Source organism: Crotalus tigris, unplaced genomic scaffold (assembly GCF_016545835.1).
Source record: "Crotalus tigris isolate CLP2741 ecotype Arizona unplaced genomic scaffold, ASM1654583v1 scf7180000019364.2947544272:3078424, whole genome shotgun sequence".
Classification (NCBI taxonomy): domain Eukaryota; kingdom Metazoa; phylum Chordata; class Lepidosauria; order Squamata; family Viperidae; genus Crotalus; species Crotalus tigris.
Genome location: NW_024097500.1, coordinates 358,492 through 376,406, shown reverse-complemented (window position 1 = coordinate 376,406; position 17,915 = coordinate 358,492). Strand labels below are relative to the sequence as shown.

Here is a 17,915-nt window from a genome sequence, read left to right as displayed (position 1 = left end):
CCAGGAACAGATAAAGGGGAGGAAATGGAAGCTCCCGTTTAGATTCCTAAAAAGACTTTCACTCCTTCCAAAGGTGGGCGGGCTAACTTAAGTTAAAAGTGCCAGGAAGGCAGCACTAATATTTAGAATAGAACAACAGAGTTGGAAGGGTCCTTAGAGGTCTTCTAGTCCTACGGTATAACATTGCAGACAAATGGCTGCTCAGTCTCTTTTTGGAAACCTCCAGGGATGGAGCATCCGCAACCTCTGGAGCGAAGCCACTGATTAATTGTTCTCACTATTAGGAAATTTCTCCTTAGTTCTAGGTTGCTTCTCTCCTTAATAAGTTTCCATCTGTTGCTTCTTGTTCTGCCTTCAGGTGCTCCAGACAATAGGTTGACCCTCCCCACCTTTGTGGCAGCCCTTCAATTATTGGAACACTGCCATCATGCCCCTCTGATCCTCCTTTTCTCTAGACTAGACTTTTCACCTGGCTAGCCAGTTCCTGTAACTGTTCCTCATGCCTATTTACCAGCAGCCCTCCTGTCTGAAGGGACAGGACAAGCCACACTGAATTCAGTGGGAAGTTTTCCTTGGGAATCCTGCAAAACAAAAATAAACTTTCACTTTTTGCTTTGAAAGACTGTGCAGCTTTGAAATTGGAAGCACACAGGCAGGCACTTGCCTTTTTGGAAAAACAGCAGGACCTTTAAAACACTTTATTAAAACTTACGGATGAAAGCAAGGTTCATCTAGCATCTCCTCTCGGTTTAGCCTTAGGGCCAGGTGGAGCGTGAAGCAGCCGCAGCCAGGCATGTTCATGGCATGAAGAAGCTCGGCATCCAGGTGGGGGGCTAATTCCCCCCCCCCAGCATTCTGAGTGGCTGAGAAGCTGCTCTCAGGGCTTTATCTGCTCCTCCAGGAACCCGAAGGCCTCTCTAAGAGGTCGCCATTTACTTCAGCCACTGGTCCCCAAAGCCAGCTAGGGGACCTTGGGCCAGGCCCTCTCCCTCAGCCCAGCCCACCACAACAGTGTTGTGGTGGGGAAAATAGGAGCAGGAAGGTGTGTCAGACATGTTTGCTGCCTTATTTGTAGGACTTATAAAAGTGAGATAGAAATAAATAAAACCATTGGACTACAAACTCCATGCTTCTAGGCAGGGGGAAGAGGAGAACCTTTGGTCTGCCCCATATGATGGGTCTGCCCACTGAAAAGAAGTGGGGTCCTGGGGTTCCCCACAGAGGTTACCTGACTCAGCATTCTGCCTCCCACAGCTGCAGCCAGATCGCTCTATCCTGCCCCCCCAAAAAAAATTGATAAAGGAGGGGGTCTCTCTTGCAGATTCCTTGACAAGCCATTCCACTCTGTTCCACACATTATTTCGTCTAACCCAGGTTTCTCAACCTTGGCAGCATTCAGAGATGTGGACTTCAACTCCCAGAATCCTCCAAACACTTCAACGTCATTCTCAGTGTGGAAGTTCCCACGGCTGAGTTTCCAAGGTTGGGAACTGCTGCTGTAACCCTTGGATTGCTTCTGCCTCCAGAGCATGGAAAAGAGTGTGCAGCCATGCTTTAGACCTTTGGCCTATCCTGTTTCCTCAAACATGCAGTAAAAGCATTCAGAAAGCACAGGATTCCTGCCTTTCATTCTTTAAAAACCAGAGTAGCCCCCCTTCTGGAAAGGGGCTCCCTCAGTTTCTCATTTGTTGGTTGCACCCCATTCCTTTCTCAGAAAGCCCGTCCTACCTCCCCCTCTTCCTTGCTTTAACCACTAGCCCTCCTGGTCTTTCGTGAACAATCAATGGAACGGCTTGCCTTCAGAAGTTGCAGGTGCTCCATCACTGAAGGTCTTCAAAAAAAGACAGGAGAGCCATTCGTCTAGAATGGTGTAGAGTCCCCTGCTTGAGCAGGGGGCTGGACTAGAAGACCTCCAAGGTCCCTTCCAACTCTGTTATTCTGTTCTATGCGTTGTAGCTCCCCTCACTGCTTGCTGAGGTAAGGGTGCAGCCACCAGCACACATCAAAAGCCCCCTTCCTCCTTTCTACGTCCCCTCAGTATGGAGGGCGGCAGGAATGGGGGGGCGGGTGAGGGGGGGCACTCATGTCAGCCCTGCCCACTCCTCTGCAGAGCTCAGGCTCAGCCCAAAGCATGACTCAGCCCCCTGACATGCCTGCCACGTTCCTGGCCAGTGACATCAAAGTGCTGTGTCAGACCCCGTGTTGGGGTTCCACCCCCTCCTCCCTCCCTCCCTGCCAGCCGGCCAGACCAGCTGGAATGCCTCTCTGCCCAGCAGCATCGTCACCGCAGACTCTCTCTGAAAGCGGCCTGTCTGTGAACTTCAGGCTCTTTGAGCGGAAACCTCAGAGCCCCCCCCCCCCCACCGCAGGGTGTCTCCCGGCACAGTCAGCCCTGGGAAAGGGCACCCCCTCTGCCTTCTGGCCAGTGGTCAACTGGTCTGGCGCAGGGGACGGGTGACAAACACATGAACCCCCCAAAAAGGAGCAGAGGGGCCCTAGGAGGACAGGACAGCTTGGTTTGAGTCACATTAGAGGGAAGGGAAGAGGAGTTGTAGAGGACATGCAAAGTTAGAGATTTGTTTCACTTTGTTAGCTTGAATTTGCAAAGCATGTTGGAAGGTTTAGTGCTCTGTGTCTTTGCAAGAGCCCTGCAGCTTAAGGAACCAAAGTTGACTTCCTGCCAGTGGTGAACACCCCAGACAAGGTGTTTTGAAAACAGGCTGTTTCTGTCCTCTGAGTCTGGGGGGGGGGTGTCTCCTCAGCCTCCTCCTCACTGGGGATTACTCATCAGAGGACATGCTGAGGTCGCTGAGCATCCTTGCCAGGTAATTAATAAAGATGTCCAGAGCAGCATTGGACCCAGTTGTGGCTTCTGAGCTTCTGCTCTGGAGCCTCTGGGTGTACAGGTGGAATTGGGGTTGTGGCACCCACCTAGCGCAGGGGGGCTACACACGCTTCACAGAGCGAGGAAGTGGCAAGAGATGAGAAAGCAGCCGGCAGACGGAAGGGTCTGCATCAACAACCAGTGAAGTCAGGATGGCAACCAGGACCCTAAAGCCCAACCTTTTTCACACACATCAGGACATTAAGAGGGTGTGGGCTGTGATCACATTATGGTGGGTGCCATATTGAATTGTTTTATACACACACACCCTGTATAGGGTGTATAGGGTTTCCTGCTTCAGTTGGACTAGAAGATCTCCAAGGTCCCTTCCAACTCTATTCTGATTGATTGATTGATTGACTGACTGACTGACCTTGATTGATCAAGATCTAAAGAATCAGATCTGGTTAGTACTGGGATGGTTGCAAAGAATTCTGTATGTCAAAGAGTGTCCAATTTGGGCAACTTTAAGACCTGTGGACTTCAACTCCCAGAATTCCCCAGCCAGTCTGGCTTGCAATGTTGCATTATATTATTGATCATTTATTTTATTAATTAAATTTAAATGCTGTCCATCTCACTGTTACAGGAATTCTGAGCAGTTTACAAAACGATAAAATGATAATTGTATCATGTGAACCCAGCCAATTCTGGTGTCTTCAATTGCAGCTTGGCGACAGCCAGCCAGTCACTATTGATTTATTAGGTAGATGCTAGCTAGTAGATTTTAAAATCTCAAATTAGCCTATGCTTGGTTAGAAAGGACTTGCCACGGGGAGAAACAAGCCTGACCAGCTGAGTTTAATGGCAGCAGCGACTGCCGCACGATATAAAACATGAGAAATTATAGCATCGCTCCTCCTGCCCTGGTTAGTCCCACCTGGGATATTCTGTCTGGTTCTGGATGCCATAATACAAAAGAGGATGCGGAGAACCTGGAAAACCTGCGGCAAGTGCGACAAGGGACCGTCCAGGGCCTGGAGGTGAAATGCCGCAGAGTGGAACCTGGTCATTAAGGAAGAGAACATCTTCTCACCCTGGTGTGGCTCCTGAAGGCAGGCCAGGTGGAAGCTTCACAGGAAGAGACGCAAACTCCAATGGAGGAGCTGAAAGGAGGGAGGAGTCTGAAGCAGTGGGAGAGCTGCCCCTCTGAACTCCAGGCAGTTCCACCAGTGGAATTTTTCAAAGGAAAGTTGGGCAGCCGTTTGCCCAGAATGGTGTGAGGATTCCTGCCAAGGCTGGATTAGATTCCCCCGCCCAAATCTTCCAAACCCAAGATTCTATGGCCCACTGCATCCCCAGCATGGAACCATTTGGACTATAACACCCAGATGTCCAGCTACAACAGCTAAATTTGAACTGCATTCAGGTGAGGAAAACTGACCCTTTCAAGGCACCGGGTGCCGTGCCCTGCCAGACCTACCTGTCACTACCTGAGAGCACTTCCTGCACATTTGGCGCTCCACCCAAAGACTTTGCGAAGCAGGGGTGCCCATTTGGGTGCCCCAGGTTTTCCATCCGGTGGGGTCCTTTGGTTAGACAGCAGACGGGGTGGCAGGGCAGGGCAAGAACCGGAATAGCCCAGCCTGGCCCATCTGATTGCTGGTGGGGCAGGCGGGCAAGAGCTATATTTGGTCACCAGGCAAAATGTCCTGGTCCCACTTTGTCATTATTTGTGTCTGGCCTGCCGCTGGCCGGGCCTTGTGTGATCTGACTGTGGCGGCTGCCAGGGGCTCTCGCGCTCTCTTCCTTCTGTGGTTATGAGCCAGGCTGGGTGGAATGCAAACAACCGACCGGATTAGAAAGTTTCTTGCCGCTGGGAACAAACGCTGCTCACACCCAGCCCCAGCCGAAACCGGAACAAGCTGTATACCAGAGTCTAATGATGCCTTATTTTTAAAATGCCAGCCGCCCTGAAAAATAAACTCTGTACATGTTTGATAATAGTTGCATCCCAAATGAGTGTTCCCCCTGACCTACTTTTTTACCCACCTCAGAGGTTGAGGGGAAGGGCACATATTTTGGGCACCTTCCTCCCAAGATCCCCAAAGGCCACCCTCAAAGGTGCCAGGATGGGGAAAGTGGAAAAGGAAGGCACTCTGTGTATGCCTAGAAGAATCTCTTACTCTTTAATACTTCCTCTAGGGCCCCAGGGTATGCCTTGTTTAAGACTGTCAGACGTCTGAGGTCAGCCAGTGTGACCCCCACGGAAGAGCGGAGGAGACCATCAGAGCAGCTTTCCAGATTTACCCAGGAGTGAGCCCCCCCCCCAAGCTTCTCAACTTCTGGGATTATACATTAACCAGATGCTCAGAGGAAGCGGTTCTTGATCTAACAGATTACAAGGGCAAAGGTGAAGAGTTTACACTTAAACCCCTTTGGTTCCTGCTGTTCCCCCCTCCCTGCCCACAGGAGCTCAGCCTGGAGCCCCCTCTCCTCCTGCCACACGCTCTGTGGGCTGCGTGGGACTCTCAAATCCACCCAGCTCTTTCTGAGCACGACTGTGTCCTTGGGCGCATTTGCAAGACTTGTTCTGAGAAGGACGGATTATTGGCTTGCTGCTAAATTTATAAGCGGGTGCTCTACTTAGAGAGATGCCTCCATTCATGGCTGGCATTCGGCTTCCAGTGCCTCCCCCCCCAGCACTTCCCAGCCAATGCAGCAGGAATTTTATCTCAGATCATGACCCGCATTTCTGGAGGCCTACAGTGTTTTCACTTGCTCTGCCCCAACGCATTGAACATGTTCTCCGCCAGAGGACCATGGATTTCCTGTTTCCTACCGAATTGGGGACAAACACCTTGCTGGAACAGAGCAGCACGGATCGTTCCTCCCTGTTTACATTCATGGACCCAGCAACCAAGGACAGCATTTGCATTCATTTAGACGTGCAGAAAACTGAATCAAAACTTAAAGGAACCTTCCAGAGTAGGGCACTTGAGGGCTATTATTACAGGCAGCGCAAAGGAGTGAATTCACACATTCAGCTGTCAGAGGTTCAGAAATGGGTCAATTCCACACTCATGCAGTCAGCAGCCTCGGTACCATTCTGCAAAGGGTGTCCATCAGACGGATGGGGAGAATTCCAGAGAAGTGAAGACAGATGCTTCTCTTCACCCAACTCAGCCCCAGTTTCTCCAAAGGTCCCAGAGCAGAAACTGCCCCTTCCAGGAAGGTTTTGGGGCTGCCAAGCAGGCGCCCGGTCACCAGGCCGGGTCTTGTCATTCTGTCTCCCTGATGTAAACATGGATATAAGCTTCAGACTTCTAAGAAGCTCAAAACTTTTTCGGAGTTTCTACCGCCAGGCTTGCTGATTGGTGGTAGAATTCAAATACTAATTCAAAGCCAAGGAAAACCAGATGATCCTGGCTCAGCAAATCTTCTGCAAGCAGTCCCATAACCAGATGTTCTCCAAAGCACATCTGGAGTAGATCAAAAGATTACAGCTGACGGGGAGAGTCTCGACTGGCCCATTCCACAGATTACAGAGGGAAAGAGGCAGCCAGGCTAGCATGGAGACCCACATCGTAAAGCCTCTTCCATATCAGCTGCAATTTTGCTGTGGGGAGAACGGCCAAGCCTTTCACCCAGAAGGAAGGATGGCTGAGCCTTTCCCAAGCGAAGGGCGGGGCTTTCCTCAGGCAATCCCTGCCTCTGTGCAGGGACTCCCTGCCCTGCCAAGGTGGTTTCCCTTCTACTGAGCCCTGAGCTACTGAGTCTGCCTTTCTGTGACTCCCTTTACACGACACTCTGAACCGCCAAGAGTCAACCACACTCTGTACAAAAGAAGTAGGTTAGGGGTGAGTGAGTTCTGCCAAGCCAAGGGTTTGGTTAAACTGTGATTTAGCTAAACATGGATAAGACAACTGCAGGTACCTCTTTCAACTATGCTTCTTATTTCACTGTAATGAAATGTTTGTAAGCCACCGAGGGTTGTCTTGTAGTGAGATGGGCAGCAGCCAAATTTAATAAACATTTACCAGGGAAAAAATGAACGCTCTCAGCCCCTGAGATTCAAAGCTCCATTCTGCCTGGCACCCGACTGGGTAATGCATATACCCCGTGACACCCCCAGCCACAGGGGAGAGCAGGCTGGCTCTATTCAGAGTGGAGGAGGGTGTGAACGTCTTATCTAAGCTCCAGAAAGGTCAGGTAAGGGAGGGGTTGTGTATAGACGCAAAGTGAAGTAAAGTTCCTGCCTTTCTTTCTAACCGCTCTCTCCTCAAACAGGCTCCATCCAACTGGAAAATCTGCAAGGCCGAGATAGAGTTTCCAGCCCTTCAAGACTTCTCACCCCAAACATAAACTTTTCTTGGCTTTGCAGGCTAGAGAGCTGCTGGGGGTGCGTGTGGGGCTGGGCGGGGAGGTTGGGGGGGGCAGCACTTTGCAATGCATCCATCTTCTTGGTAAGGTCAACCACGTCTTGCTCAATTAACCCAGTTCATGAGTTTGGGAAACACACTGACCTAGAAACTAGCCCCCACAGGCAGGGTTCAAACCCAGAGCCAGCTAAAGGGCAACTGGTTAGCCTGGCTGACCCAGCCGGTGGCAGTTTCAGATGGCAGCTCCGTTAGAGTCCTCTCTGTAAAGTGGCAGAGCGGTTGTTGGAAATGGTAATACATCTGATTATGAATGAAACCACACCTGGAGATTAGGGGGACTGGGTGCCCACTGGTCTCTTGAGGGGCTCTGGGACCCACAGCACAGCTGAATGCAGGCTCTGGCATTGGTTAAATGACAATACAGAATAAAAAAGCGCACATTTTCGGCCTCAAGGTGCCAATCCTCCTTGCTGTGGTTGTGGGAATGTGGGCCATAAACACCTGAATACTTCGCCTGGGGAAGAAAGCTTTAACACCCCAACGGTGGGCTGGGCGTGGACCTTCCTTCGGGAATCGGGCTCCCTTGGGCGGAAAGGCCGCCGTCCTTCCACCCTGGGGCAGCGAGCTCCCCACATTAACGGCCCTGCCGGGGTGCAGCATATGCTCCTTTCCCTGGCTGGGGGGGGGGGACCGTGCATCGCTTGTCCGCGGCGGCCGGAGAAAGCTTTTCCTCTGCGCGCTTCCCTGCCCGCCGCGGAGCTTTCATGCCGTTTCTCGAATATAGTAAAAGTTTCTATTAATATCCAACAAAAGCCGCGCGCGCTCAGGGGGCGGATCAGCGCGGCTGGTGCGGCCGCAGCAGCGCGGCTTAGCAGAAAGGGATTCCCTCTGACGTATTGCTAAGGATACCAAACAAACACAGCACAAGACCAAATATGGTTAATTGCGTCACAGGAACACCCGCAGGGCGGAGCAAGGGATCCCCTGCTCTGGCGCCTGAAAAAGCTTGAAAAAGACCCCTTTGCCGGGGCCGCCGAGAGACCCTCCTGGGCTGGAGGAGCCGCCGGGACCGGAGCAAGCCACCGCTCGAGTTTGGGGCGCGCAGGCGGCCCGGGAGCCTGGTTTCGGCGACCCCAAAGTGGTGACGTGAGCAGGGACCCGCCCCTTCCTTGCATAAATAAGCCCGGCTGTCGGGCGCGCTTCATTCATAAGATTTTGACCCGCGACGGAGACGGAGCCGCGAGGGATCCCGGCGGCGCTGGACTCCGCTTTTCGCTCGCGTCCCCGTGGCCGCCACGATCTGAGCCGAGGCGCCGGGCTTTGCGGGCGCTGCAGGAACCGGAGGCAGGAGCGCTCCTCCCGGGAACCGGCGGACTCGAGCGGACGCTGCCACCGGCGCTGCCCCGCCGCTGCAACACGTGGATCTAGGACCGGGCGAGCCCCCCGCCGCTGAGGACGCCGCCTGCCCCGCGGGCACTGACGGCCGCCGGGGGAGGAAGGAGAAGCACAGCCAGCCGCTTCCGCTCGGAGGCAACTTCGCCGGACCGACCTCGCGGCGGCGGCGGGGCGACACTCTCGGCCGGCCGTTTGCTCGCCGGCTGGCCCGGTCGCCCCTCATCTTGGCTTCCAGACGACCCCCGCGCGGCCGCGGCTTCCCGCCTGCGCCCCCGGGGGAAATGTATCAGGGCTTCCCCGGAGACTACGACTCCACCTCCCGGTGCAGCTCGTCCCCCTCGGCCGAGTCCCATGACCTCTCCTCGGTGGACTCCTTCGGGAGCCCGACGGTCCCCGCCGCCGCCTCCTCGCAGGTAAGGAAGGGTCGCCCGGCTGCGGGTCTTGGGGGTTCCGCGGAGGGCGGGAGCAGCGCGGATGGTCCGATCGGGGGGGGGGGGGGCTTTGCGACCCTCGTCTGTCCTTCCCTTCCCGCCCCCCGCCCCTCTCATGGGCAGACTTGGAGGGGTCCGCTCGCTTCCCCCGCCTGCATGGCCCGTCGGGGGGGCTCTTCCTGCGCGCGGAGCGTCTTTCCCGGGGCCTCCGGGCGCCGCGCCTTTCGAGGCGTTGCAAAGGGGGTCGCCGCCCTCTCCCCCCAAGTCCTCCCCGCCGTCCGCATTCAACTCCGTCCCATCCCTCCATGCACGCGCGCCGGAGGAGAGGCGAGAACGCGAGCGAGAAAGGGGGGGCGGGGTTGTGCGTAACGCATGACGTACTGGAACGCTTCGTACTGACGTGAGGCACGTACGGCGCGTTTTCCTCCCCCTCCTCCTCCCCTAGGCGCGCGGGTTATTTTGGAAGGCTGGCCCGCCCCCGTTGCTAAGGGGAGGAGCAGGGCGGAGGGCCGCGCGGATTGGCCGACTGGCGTCCGGGCCGCGCCCCCTCCGACCCGCCCCTTCGCCGGCTGCGTTCGCCGCGATTGCCCCGGCCGGTCACCACGCGGGGCGCGGGCGGCGGGCTCTTGCGGGGCTGCCCGGATGGGCCTCTGCCATGACGCCCCTGCCCGGCGGCGCTCGAGGAGCGGCGCTTTGGCTCGCCTCCCCGCCGAGCGCCGGACCTCCTGCCCGCTGGGGACGATGGGTCTCGAGGTGCCGCCCTGGCCGAGAGCGCGGCTTCCCCCGGGCTTCGCTCCCGCCCCTGCCCGGCTCGGGCGACCTCGGGGAGCCCCTGGGTCTGGGGAACGGAGCCCGCCGGGGTGCCCGCCTCCCGGTCCGGGTGCGGAGGCTCGTGCCTCCCCACGGGCTGATCTCGGCTGGCCAGCGGGCCAGGATGAAGCCCCCGCTAAGCAGCGCTCGGGGTCCCGGCCAGGGCTTAGAGCCGGCTTTCGGCTTCGGGAGCCCGCCCTGAGCTCTGGGCGCTGCCCTCTGGCTGGTGACCCCCCCAAGTTTGGGCCCCTGCATGCTGGACACCGGAGCAGTGCAAATGGGGACCACTTTGGGCGTGGGATGCCCGTGGAACCGTCCTTCAAAGCAGACCCCCTAATGAGCACGTGACCCCTTCGCTTCCCTCCAGGAGTGCAGCGGCCTTGGGGAAATGCCCGGATCTTTTGTGCCAACAGTGACTGCTATATCCACAAGCCAAGACCTCCAGTGGCTGGTGCAGCCTACCTTGATTTCCTCAATGGCCCAGTCTCAGCAGCAGCAGCAGCAGCAGCAGCCGCCGCCGCCGCCGCAGCCTTCGGGGCAACCTCCACCCACAGTGGACCCCTATGACCTGCCCGGCCCCAGTTACGCTGCCCCGGGAATGGGCACCTATGGGGCTGGCCCTTCGACCGCCCCCATGGCTGCGGCCACCCCACCTCGGTCCAGCAGGGCCCGGCCCCGAAGGACACGGGAAGAAACGGTGAGCTGCTTTTCCTTCCTCGGCCAGGAGATCATGAACTCTGTTCCCTTTGCTTGCTGAAAGTTTGAGATCTTCCAGAAGAAATTCCCAGTTTCTGTACTGTGTCCTTGGAAGTTGGGATGCCTTGGGGGCGGGGCTTAATATAGCTAGAAGAAGTAGGGCTTCCTGTGGACTGTCCCCAGCACCCTAACAGTCCATCCACCACTGAGAATCCATTGTGGGTGTTTTCACAAAATGGGAATTGTGTGGCGTGCTGCTGCTCACAAAAACACACATTCACCTCAAGAAATACAGAGCACCTGGCAGGCAGCCCCCTTCCCCAATTCTATTCTCTAAGAAGGTCTTGGGAGGAAGATACAGGTAGGGCAGCAATGGGTGCGCTGCAATTTGCTAAGCTCGCATTCAGTTTTGAAAAATTTAAAAAAATCTGGAAAACGGAACTTCCTGGTGCGATGAGTTTGAGGGGTTGCAAAGATCATCTTGATGATCCTTTATGGCTTCAAATGTACCAGGAAATCCAAAGGACGAGTTCTGCCAGCCCCACATTTGGGGCCAAACAGAAGCTAGTTCTGCTGAACCAAAAGCTGCATTAACCAACATTGGGCGAGTTACTTGCGGCTATAAGGTACTATTCTGATTTGACATGCCTTGAGGAGGAGATATGTCGAGAGCCGTGGTGGCGCAGTGGTCAGAGTGCAGCACTGCAGGCTCCTTCTGCTGGCCTCCCGCAGTTTGGCAGTTTGATCCTCACCGGCTCAAGGTTGACTCAGCCTTCCATCCTTCCGAGGTTGGTAAAACGAGGACCCAGATTGTTGGGGCCAAGAGGCTGACTCTGTAAACTGCTTAGAGGGGGCTGTAAAAGCAGCCTGAAGCGGTAGATAAATCTAAGCGCTGTTTCTCTCATAAACAACCTTGGCAACTTTAAGACTAGTGGACTTCAGTGCATGCAGAGTCCCCTCTTGTAAGGCACACAGACTCTTGAGTTTCATGGGAAAAAAACATTTCATGGTACTTCCCCCACCCCAATTTAGAGCATTATCAGTTTAGAAATATGCTAGGTCTATTTATTTAATTTACAGGTTTTATAGACCACCTTATCTAAAAGATTCTGGGTAGGTTACAAGGCATTAAGGTTATGAAAAGCAAAACCAACATGATAAAAACCAGCCTTAACCATAAAAACAAGCCTTGAAAACTGAACTGGGGTTGAAATAAATTTGCTTTAAAGATCTTTAAAGTGTTCCAATAGGCAAGCGGCTGTTTGGTTTCCCTCCCCCCTTCCCTCCGTCACAGAGGGTGAGGACCCAGTTCCATCTTCCCCTCCGCATTTTGGGGGTGCCTTTAACTTGCCCTCCAGTTGCAAGGAAGTGCCAGGCCCCTTGGCCTGATCTGTCTCTTCTCTCTGCTCGCACAGCTGACCCCTGAGGAGGAAGAGAAGCGCCGGGTCCGCAGGGAGAGGAACAAGCTGGCGGCCGCCAAGTGCCGGAATCGACGACGAGAACTGACCGACCGGCTCCAAGCGGTGAGTTTTGGTGCAAACGGGGGGGGGGGGCTGAGTTAATGTTATCCTTGTTCTGAGTTAATGTTATCCTTGTTCCTTGTAAAGCACCCCAGGACGGAATCTGGTGTCTTGTCCCTGCTGTGGCTGCACAGAGGCTGCCCCATGGGGTGCATGTTGTCAACCCCCCCCCATTTCATTAGGGCTCTGTGGGAGCCCCATCCAGGCTGATCGTGTCCCTCAAATGTCATTCTGACTCTTAAGTCAAAGGCTTCGGCCATTCGGACCTGCTTAAGCGAGGATCCAGTCGTCAGGAAAGATCCCTGGCCTTGAGTTACTTTACCTTGAGAGGACTTGCTCTGATCTGTTTTTAGGAGGAGGGATGTTTGATTTTGAATTAGAATCGCTCATTCTTTTATTCCAAGGGGGCAGGGGCGTCTGTGGGGTGCGGTCAAAAAATCAAGAACGCAGCCCCAAAGCTGCCATTGCAGCTGCTGGAAAGCCAGCAGAATTTCCTCTGTGCTGCTGCCGACGCCATCCTGACTTTTCTGACCGCACTTGGCAGCGTTTCCCGAAAGTAAGGTTTGGGGATGATGCTGCTCCACCAGCCCTCCGGGTCTGGGTCTTCCAGCGGCCTGCTTGGGGGTGGCCGAGGAAGGGGCCCCCTTGGACCTTTTCCTCCTCCTGCACTCATGGGCCATTTGGGGAGAGGAGAAGCTTCCTCTGCCTCCCTCACCAAGATCCTGTGGGGGTCTGCTGCAGCGAGCCACAGCCCAAGCCAAATCCACAAACAAGGACCCCCGAAGCCCCGCAGAGGCCAGAGGTCTTCCCTGGGAGGGACCCCGTCCCTGCCCCTTCAAGCAGGGGCCAGCCTGGAAGATGGGGTTCGGGAGGGGGTGTGGAGGGGTCCCAACAATTAATGCTTCCCTTGAGCTGCGTCTCCAACGGGCCTGGAAGGAGCAGACAAGGAGCAGACAAGCGCCGCTCCAGGCCAACCCAGTTGCCTCCCCCCCCCAGTTCCCGGCTGCTCCAGCCCCAGCCTGACCGGTGCTGCCTCTTCCCCAGGAGACGGACCAGCTGGAGGAAGAGAAAGCCGAGCTGGAGTCGGAGATCGCGGAGCTGCAGAAGGAGCGGCAGCGTCTGGAATTCGTCCTCGTGGCTCACAAGGGCAGCTGCAAAATCCCCTACCAGGACATCACGGAACTGAGTGGGCAGCCCGGCCCCTCGGCAGAGGTCAGCGCCCTGGCCATGCCGGTCAAGGAGGACCCCTTTGGGCCCTCGGTCCCCTACTCCTCGGTGCCTCTGCACTACCAGCAGGTCCTGGGCGGACTCCCAGCCGCAGCCCCGGCCCCGGCGGAGGTAGCGTTTTCTAGTTCTTACTTTAGCCATGCTGAAGAGCTGACTGAGCCGTACCCAGTTAACCCTTCCTATACATCTTCGTTTGTGTTCACCTACCCAGAGGGAGCCACCTGCGGAGCCATCCACCAGCGGAACGGCAGCAGCGACCACTCCCCGGACTCTCTGAACTCCCCCTCGCTCCTTGCTTTGTGACATTCAAACCCACAACTTGCGCCTTTGGGTCTAGCCTGCCCGCCCACCCACCCCTGCCATTGCCGGGCTGGGCAAAAAGGGCCAGAACCCCAATGCGCCTGGGCGCACCGCCTGGGAGCCTCTAACCCGCTCTGCTGCAGCCGAGGCCTCTAACCCTTGCGATGCGCTCATTCCCTCCTTGGGGGTGCAGCACACGGTGGAGCCGATGGTTGTCCTTTGGCCCCCTCCTTGGCCGATGCCCACATCGAGAGGAGAAAGGAGGACGTTGCTGGGTCCCTCTCCTCGGAGGGCGCCCAGCCCATCTTTTCCCCTGGAAACAGGATTTGCCTTCTACTGAATTGGCACACTTGGTGGATCTGGACAATGCCGTTTCTCTCTACGCTTCACCACTGTTGCTGTCAAAGGGGGCCGTGCCAGGGGGCTGCCCTGCGGAGAGGAAAACTTAAGGGGGAAGACCCCCCCCTGTGCTGCCCCCACCCAGCTCCCGTCTTGTGGTGGCTTTGTGAACTGTGTTAGCTGCATGGTTTTAAAACTGGCACTTTACCGCTTTCGCAAGTCAACTTCGCATCCTGAGTGTTGGATCACCCGGGCTCTCTTTCTACAGGATCTGCTTCCTCTAGGATGAAAAAGCCGCATTAAGTGGCCGGTCAGGGCAGACTTTGTGTGGATTACTTGGGCACATTCCTGCTGAAAGCTTTTGTCATATTAAAGTGGGCCAAAATGCTGCAGCCTTGCTTCTTAATCGTCTGTGGACTTCTGCAAATTGTAAGACTGATTTTGGGTATTGGATTCTCCGAGGTCCGGGCGATATTTCTTTGGTGGGCATTCGACTCTCCCTGAAACCTTCAGCCAAGCAAATTAATTGTGCCATCAAGTCAGGGTCGACTTTCAAAGATTTATTCCGGTTTCCAGTTTTGGAAATGGGATTGATGAGCGATACAGAAACACTTTTATCTGGGAGGAAATGGTAAAATCTGAAACTTTCGAGAAGCCAAAGGAAAGTGGGGCCTGCAAAAAAACCCAGACCAGCTGAGATTTTTCTTGCAGTGTTGTGGTAGTTGGGCTGGCCTCTCCTTGCCAGGCCCAGGCGGTGCTTTCAGTGAGTCCATCCACCCGGTGGGCTTGACCAGTGGACTCTCTGCATTCCCTAGAAGGGATCCACTTCCTTTGGCCACCTCCCTCCCTCCGTTTCTTTGAAGGGTCCTGGTCTCTGGAGGGGCTGGGTGGAGGTCAGGGCTGGGTGACAAATACTGTGAAGGGACCTCTGGGAGTGACCGCTTTCCCTGCAGTTGGGAACTGGGTTTATGTTTCCTGACCTTGGCCAGTTGCACCTCGAACTCACTGCATTACCCCACTTAGGATGGTCAGCTGCAGCCGGTCTGCTCTCAGGCCAGGCTTCTGGGTCTGTCTCTGCTGCTTTAGACTGGTAGTGTGGAGTGTGACCCCTTCAGCGGCTCACTGCCTCCCCCTCCCCTGCCTTGGTCTAATCACACTGCTGCTTTTCCAGGCCTGTGGCATGTAGGCTGCTTCTCCTGGCCGGGGGGGCTCTTGGGCCCCCCACCCTCTAGCTGTGCCAAGTGCGCTTTCTTTGAGAGCGGCCCCCGAGCCCCCCCCAGGGCCACTTTCCCTTTTGTGCTGGGGGCCCTCGGCTGCTCTGCATTTGTGGGGTGCCTTGTGCCCCCTGCTCCCTCCCGTGCCTCTGCTTAAGCCGCCTGGAGTGCGTTTCTGGGCTGAGAAAGCTGCTGTGCTGCTTCTCGGCTCCTTAGAGCTCGCCAAGATGCTATACTGAATGTTTCCAAAACTTCTTGTGACCAAGCTTTGGATGTTGTGTTTTTTTTTAATTATCTTATTTTTTTAACCTATGGACTTTTATTTAACCAACTTTTTTAAAAAACAAAAAAGCCAAAAGAGATCCTTGCTGGGGTTGGGGGAATATTTTTATTTTTAATTATTGTTATTTACCCCTTTGTGCTGTAATATTTTTTTGTGATGTATTTGATGAAGCCATCTGAGGGCCGGTAGAGGGAAGGCGAAGTGAGTCCCCTGCTTTGGCCCGCCTATCCTGCATTTAACTGGTCAGCAAAACAGCAAATAAAGACAGCTTTGGAAAAAATGCACTTTTTATGATGAATATATGATCTATTTTTTCAAATTCATGTAAAGAAAAAAAATGAGGTGCAATAAAAGATCTCAAGCTGTAGATCCGCCTGGCTTTCTCCACGCTGAGACCCGGTTGCCCGTTGCTGTCACTCTCGGTGTCCCGGGTGATGGGCTTGGGTGGGGCTGATAAGCCCTTGCAGGGGACTTCCTGGTGTCACCCCAAGATCCACCAAGGCTTCGTCACTCCTGTTAAAAACAAGCATGTTTATTGTCTGGTGGTGTCTTCTGCTAAGATCTGATCTCCTGGGATTGTTGAGGTAGAGTCCTGTTGCATATGGAGGCTCCACTGAGTGGTGAAAGTCTACGGTGAATAAACCCTCCTTGAATAAAGAAGGCTCTTGAGAAGTGGCTGGCTGCTGCCCCACTGCCTCCTGCTGGTCTCCTGCACCCCACTCAGTCCAGCCCACGGCCCCCGGGTCTGTGCTGGCCTCCCTTCTGCCCCCTCCTCGCTTTGGCTCCTGATCCTGGAGGAGGGTGGCCACTGGCCCTGCCTTGTCCAGCGGCAGCAGCAGCAGCCGGCCCAGCCACTCGGGATCAACCTGCCCCCCCCTCACAGCCTTTCACAAGTTCTAATACAGGCAGTCCTCACAACAGTTCATTTAGTGACTGTTCAAAGTTACAACAGCACTGAAAAAAGTGACTTACGCTCGGTTTTCACACAATCATTGCAGCGCCCATTCAGGGTCACGTGATCAAAATCCAGGCATGTGGGAACCAGCATGTACTTACGACGGTCGCAGCGTCTCGGGGAGGGGCACGTGATCCCCTTTTGGACCTTCTGACAAACAAAGAATGGGGGAGCCAGATTCACTTAATGACTGTGTCGCTAAGTTAACTGCATCAATTCACCTAGCGACTGTGGTGAGAAAAGTCATAAAATGGATCAAAACTCGTAACAACTGTCTCCATTAGCAACAGAAATTCTGGGCTCAGCCGTGGTCGTAAGTGGAGGACTGCCTGGGGTTTCCAGCGGTGGCTGAGCTGTTGTGGTCCTTGGGCTCCCTCTGCTGGCCACACTCCCACCCAGCCAAGCTGGAGGGAGACCGATTGACGGCCAAGTTGCTCCAGAGTGCCAGGGACTGCGTGCCTCACCCATGAGGGCCCCTCCCCCGAAAGGCCTCCCATCCGTGCCCCCATCACCCCTGAAACTGGCCCCCTCCACTTGGCAGCTGGCCAGGGGCTCCTCTTTCCTCCCAAGCATCAAGTCCTTCTGCAGAGTTTGGCGAAGATGGATTGTTGTGGGCTTCTTCCTTTAATAAATCTCGCTTTTCCTCCAGGAGATGCAAGTGGCACGGATTATATTTTCCCCTCCTGTATTTTCCCAACCACCACACTGGGAAGCAGGTTCATTGAGTGAGGGGCTGTCCCAGAATCCCCCCAGGATCCAGGGGTTTTGCATCAGGCCTTCCCACTCTAGTCTGACCCACGCCTCAGTGCTGGGGTGAACCAAGGAAGGCTGGTAGGCACAGGTGGCGTATGGCTTCCAATGGCAGTTGTCCTAGGCCAGGGATCTCCAAATCTGTGAACTTCAGCTCCCAGAATTCCCTAGCCGGCATAGCTGGAGTTGGAAGGGATCTTGGAGGTCATCCAGTCCAACCCCTTGTTCAGGCAGGACACCCTATACCATTTCAGAAAAGTGGCTGTCCAGTCTCTTCTTAAAGACTTCCAGTATTGGAGCATTCACAGCTTCTGGAGGCAAGGAGTTCCACTGGTTAATTATCCTCACTGTCAGGAAGTTCCTCCTTAGTTCCAGGCTGCTTCTCTCCTTGATGAGTTTCCGTCCGTTGCTTCTTGTCCTGCCTTCGGGTGCTCTGGAGAAGAGGTTGCCTCCGTCAGCAAATTGCACAGCCAATGTCCAAAATGGAGTCAGGGAAGTCAACACAAACTTGTAGTTTTAAATAAATACATATATTTATATATATAGTAAACTAGATAGTCAGGCATGATCAGGTAAATCGGGTGGGGAGCAATGGTCCCTTTATGACTCCCAAAATTCCTGAGCCAGCCAGCATGGCTGACTGGGGAATTCTGGGAGTTGAAGTCCACAAGTCTTAAAGTTGCCAAGATTGGAGACCCCTGAACTAGACTTTATTACTTGGTATGGAGGAGCAAAAAAAAAAAAAAAAGAATTTCGGCAAGGAGACACATTCACACACCCACACAGTGC

General features: G+C 54.7%; 1 protein-coding gene across 3 annotated transcripts; it reads left to right on the top strand.

Moving 5' to 3' along the window:
• Positions 1 to 8,383: 8,383 nt before the first annotated feature.
• FOSB (FosB proto-oncogene, AP-1 transcription factor subunit) lies at positions 8,384 to 15,400 on the top strand. 3 transcript variants are annotated; one of them, XM_039362170.1, is made up of 5 exons: positions 8,384 to 9,014; positions 10,210 to 10,539; positions 11,954 to 12,061; positions 13,103 to 13,270; positions 13,497 to 15,400. In XM_039362170.1, exons 1-5 carry the CDS (start codon positions 8,883 to 8,885, stop codon positions 13,560 to 13,562), a joined length of 804 nt encoding a protein of 267 aa, XP_039218104.1. In that variant the 5' UTR covers positions 8,384 to 8,882; the 3' UTR covers positions 13,563 to 15,400. The 3 variants fall into 3 exon arrangements, with proteins under 3 accessions (XP_039218104.1, XP_039218102.1, XP_039218101.1); XM_039362168.1 differs by having other exon boundaries at positions 8,393 to 9,014; positions 13,103 to 13,396; XM_039362167.1 differs by having other exon boundaries at positions 8,410 to 9,014; positions 13,103 to 15,400.
• The last annotated feature ends 2,515 nt before the right edge of the window (positions 15,401 to 17,915 follow it).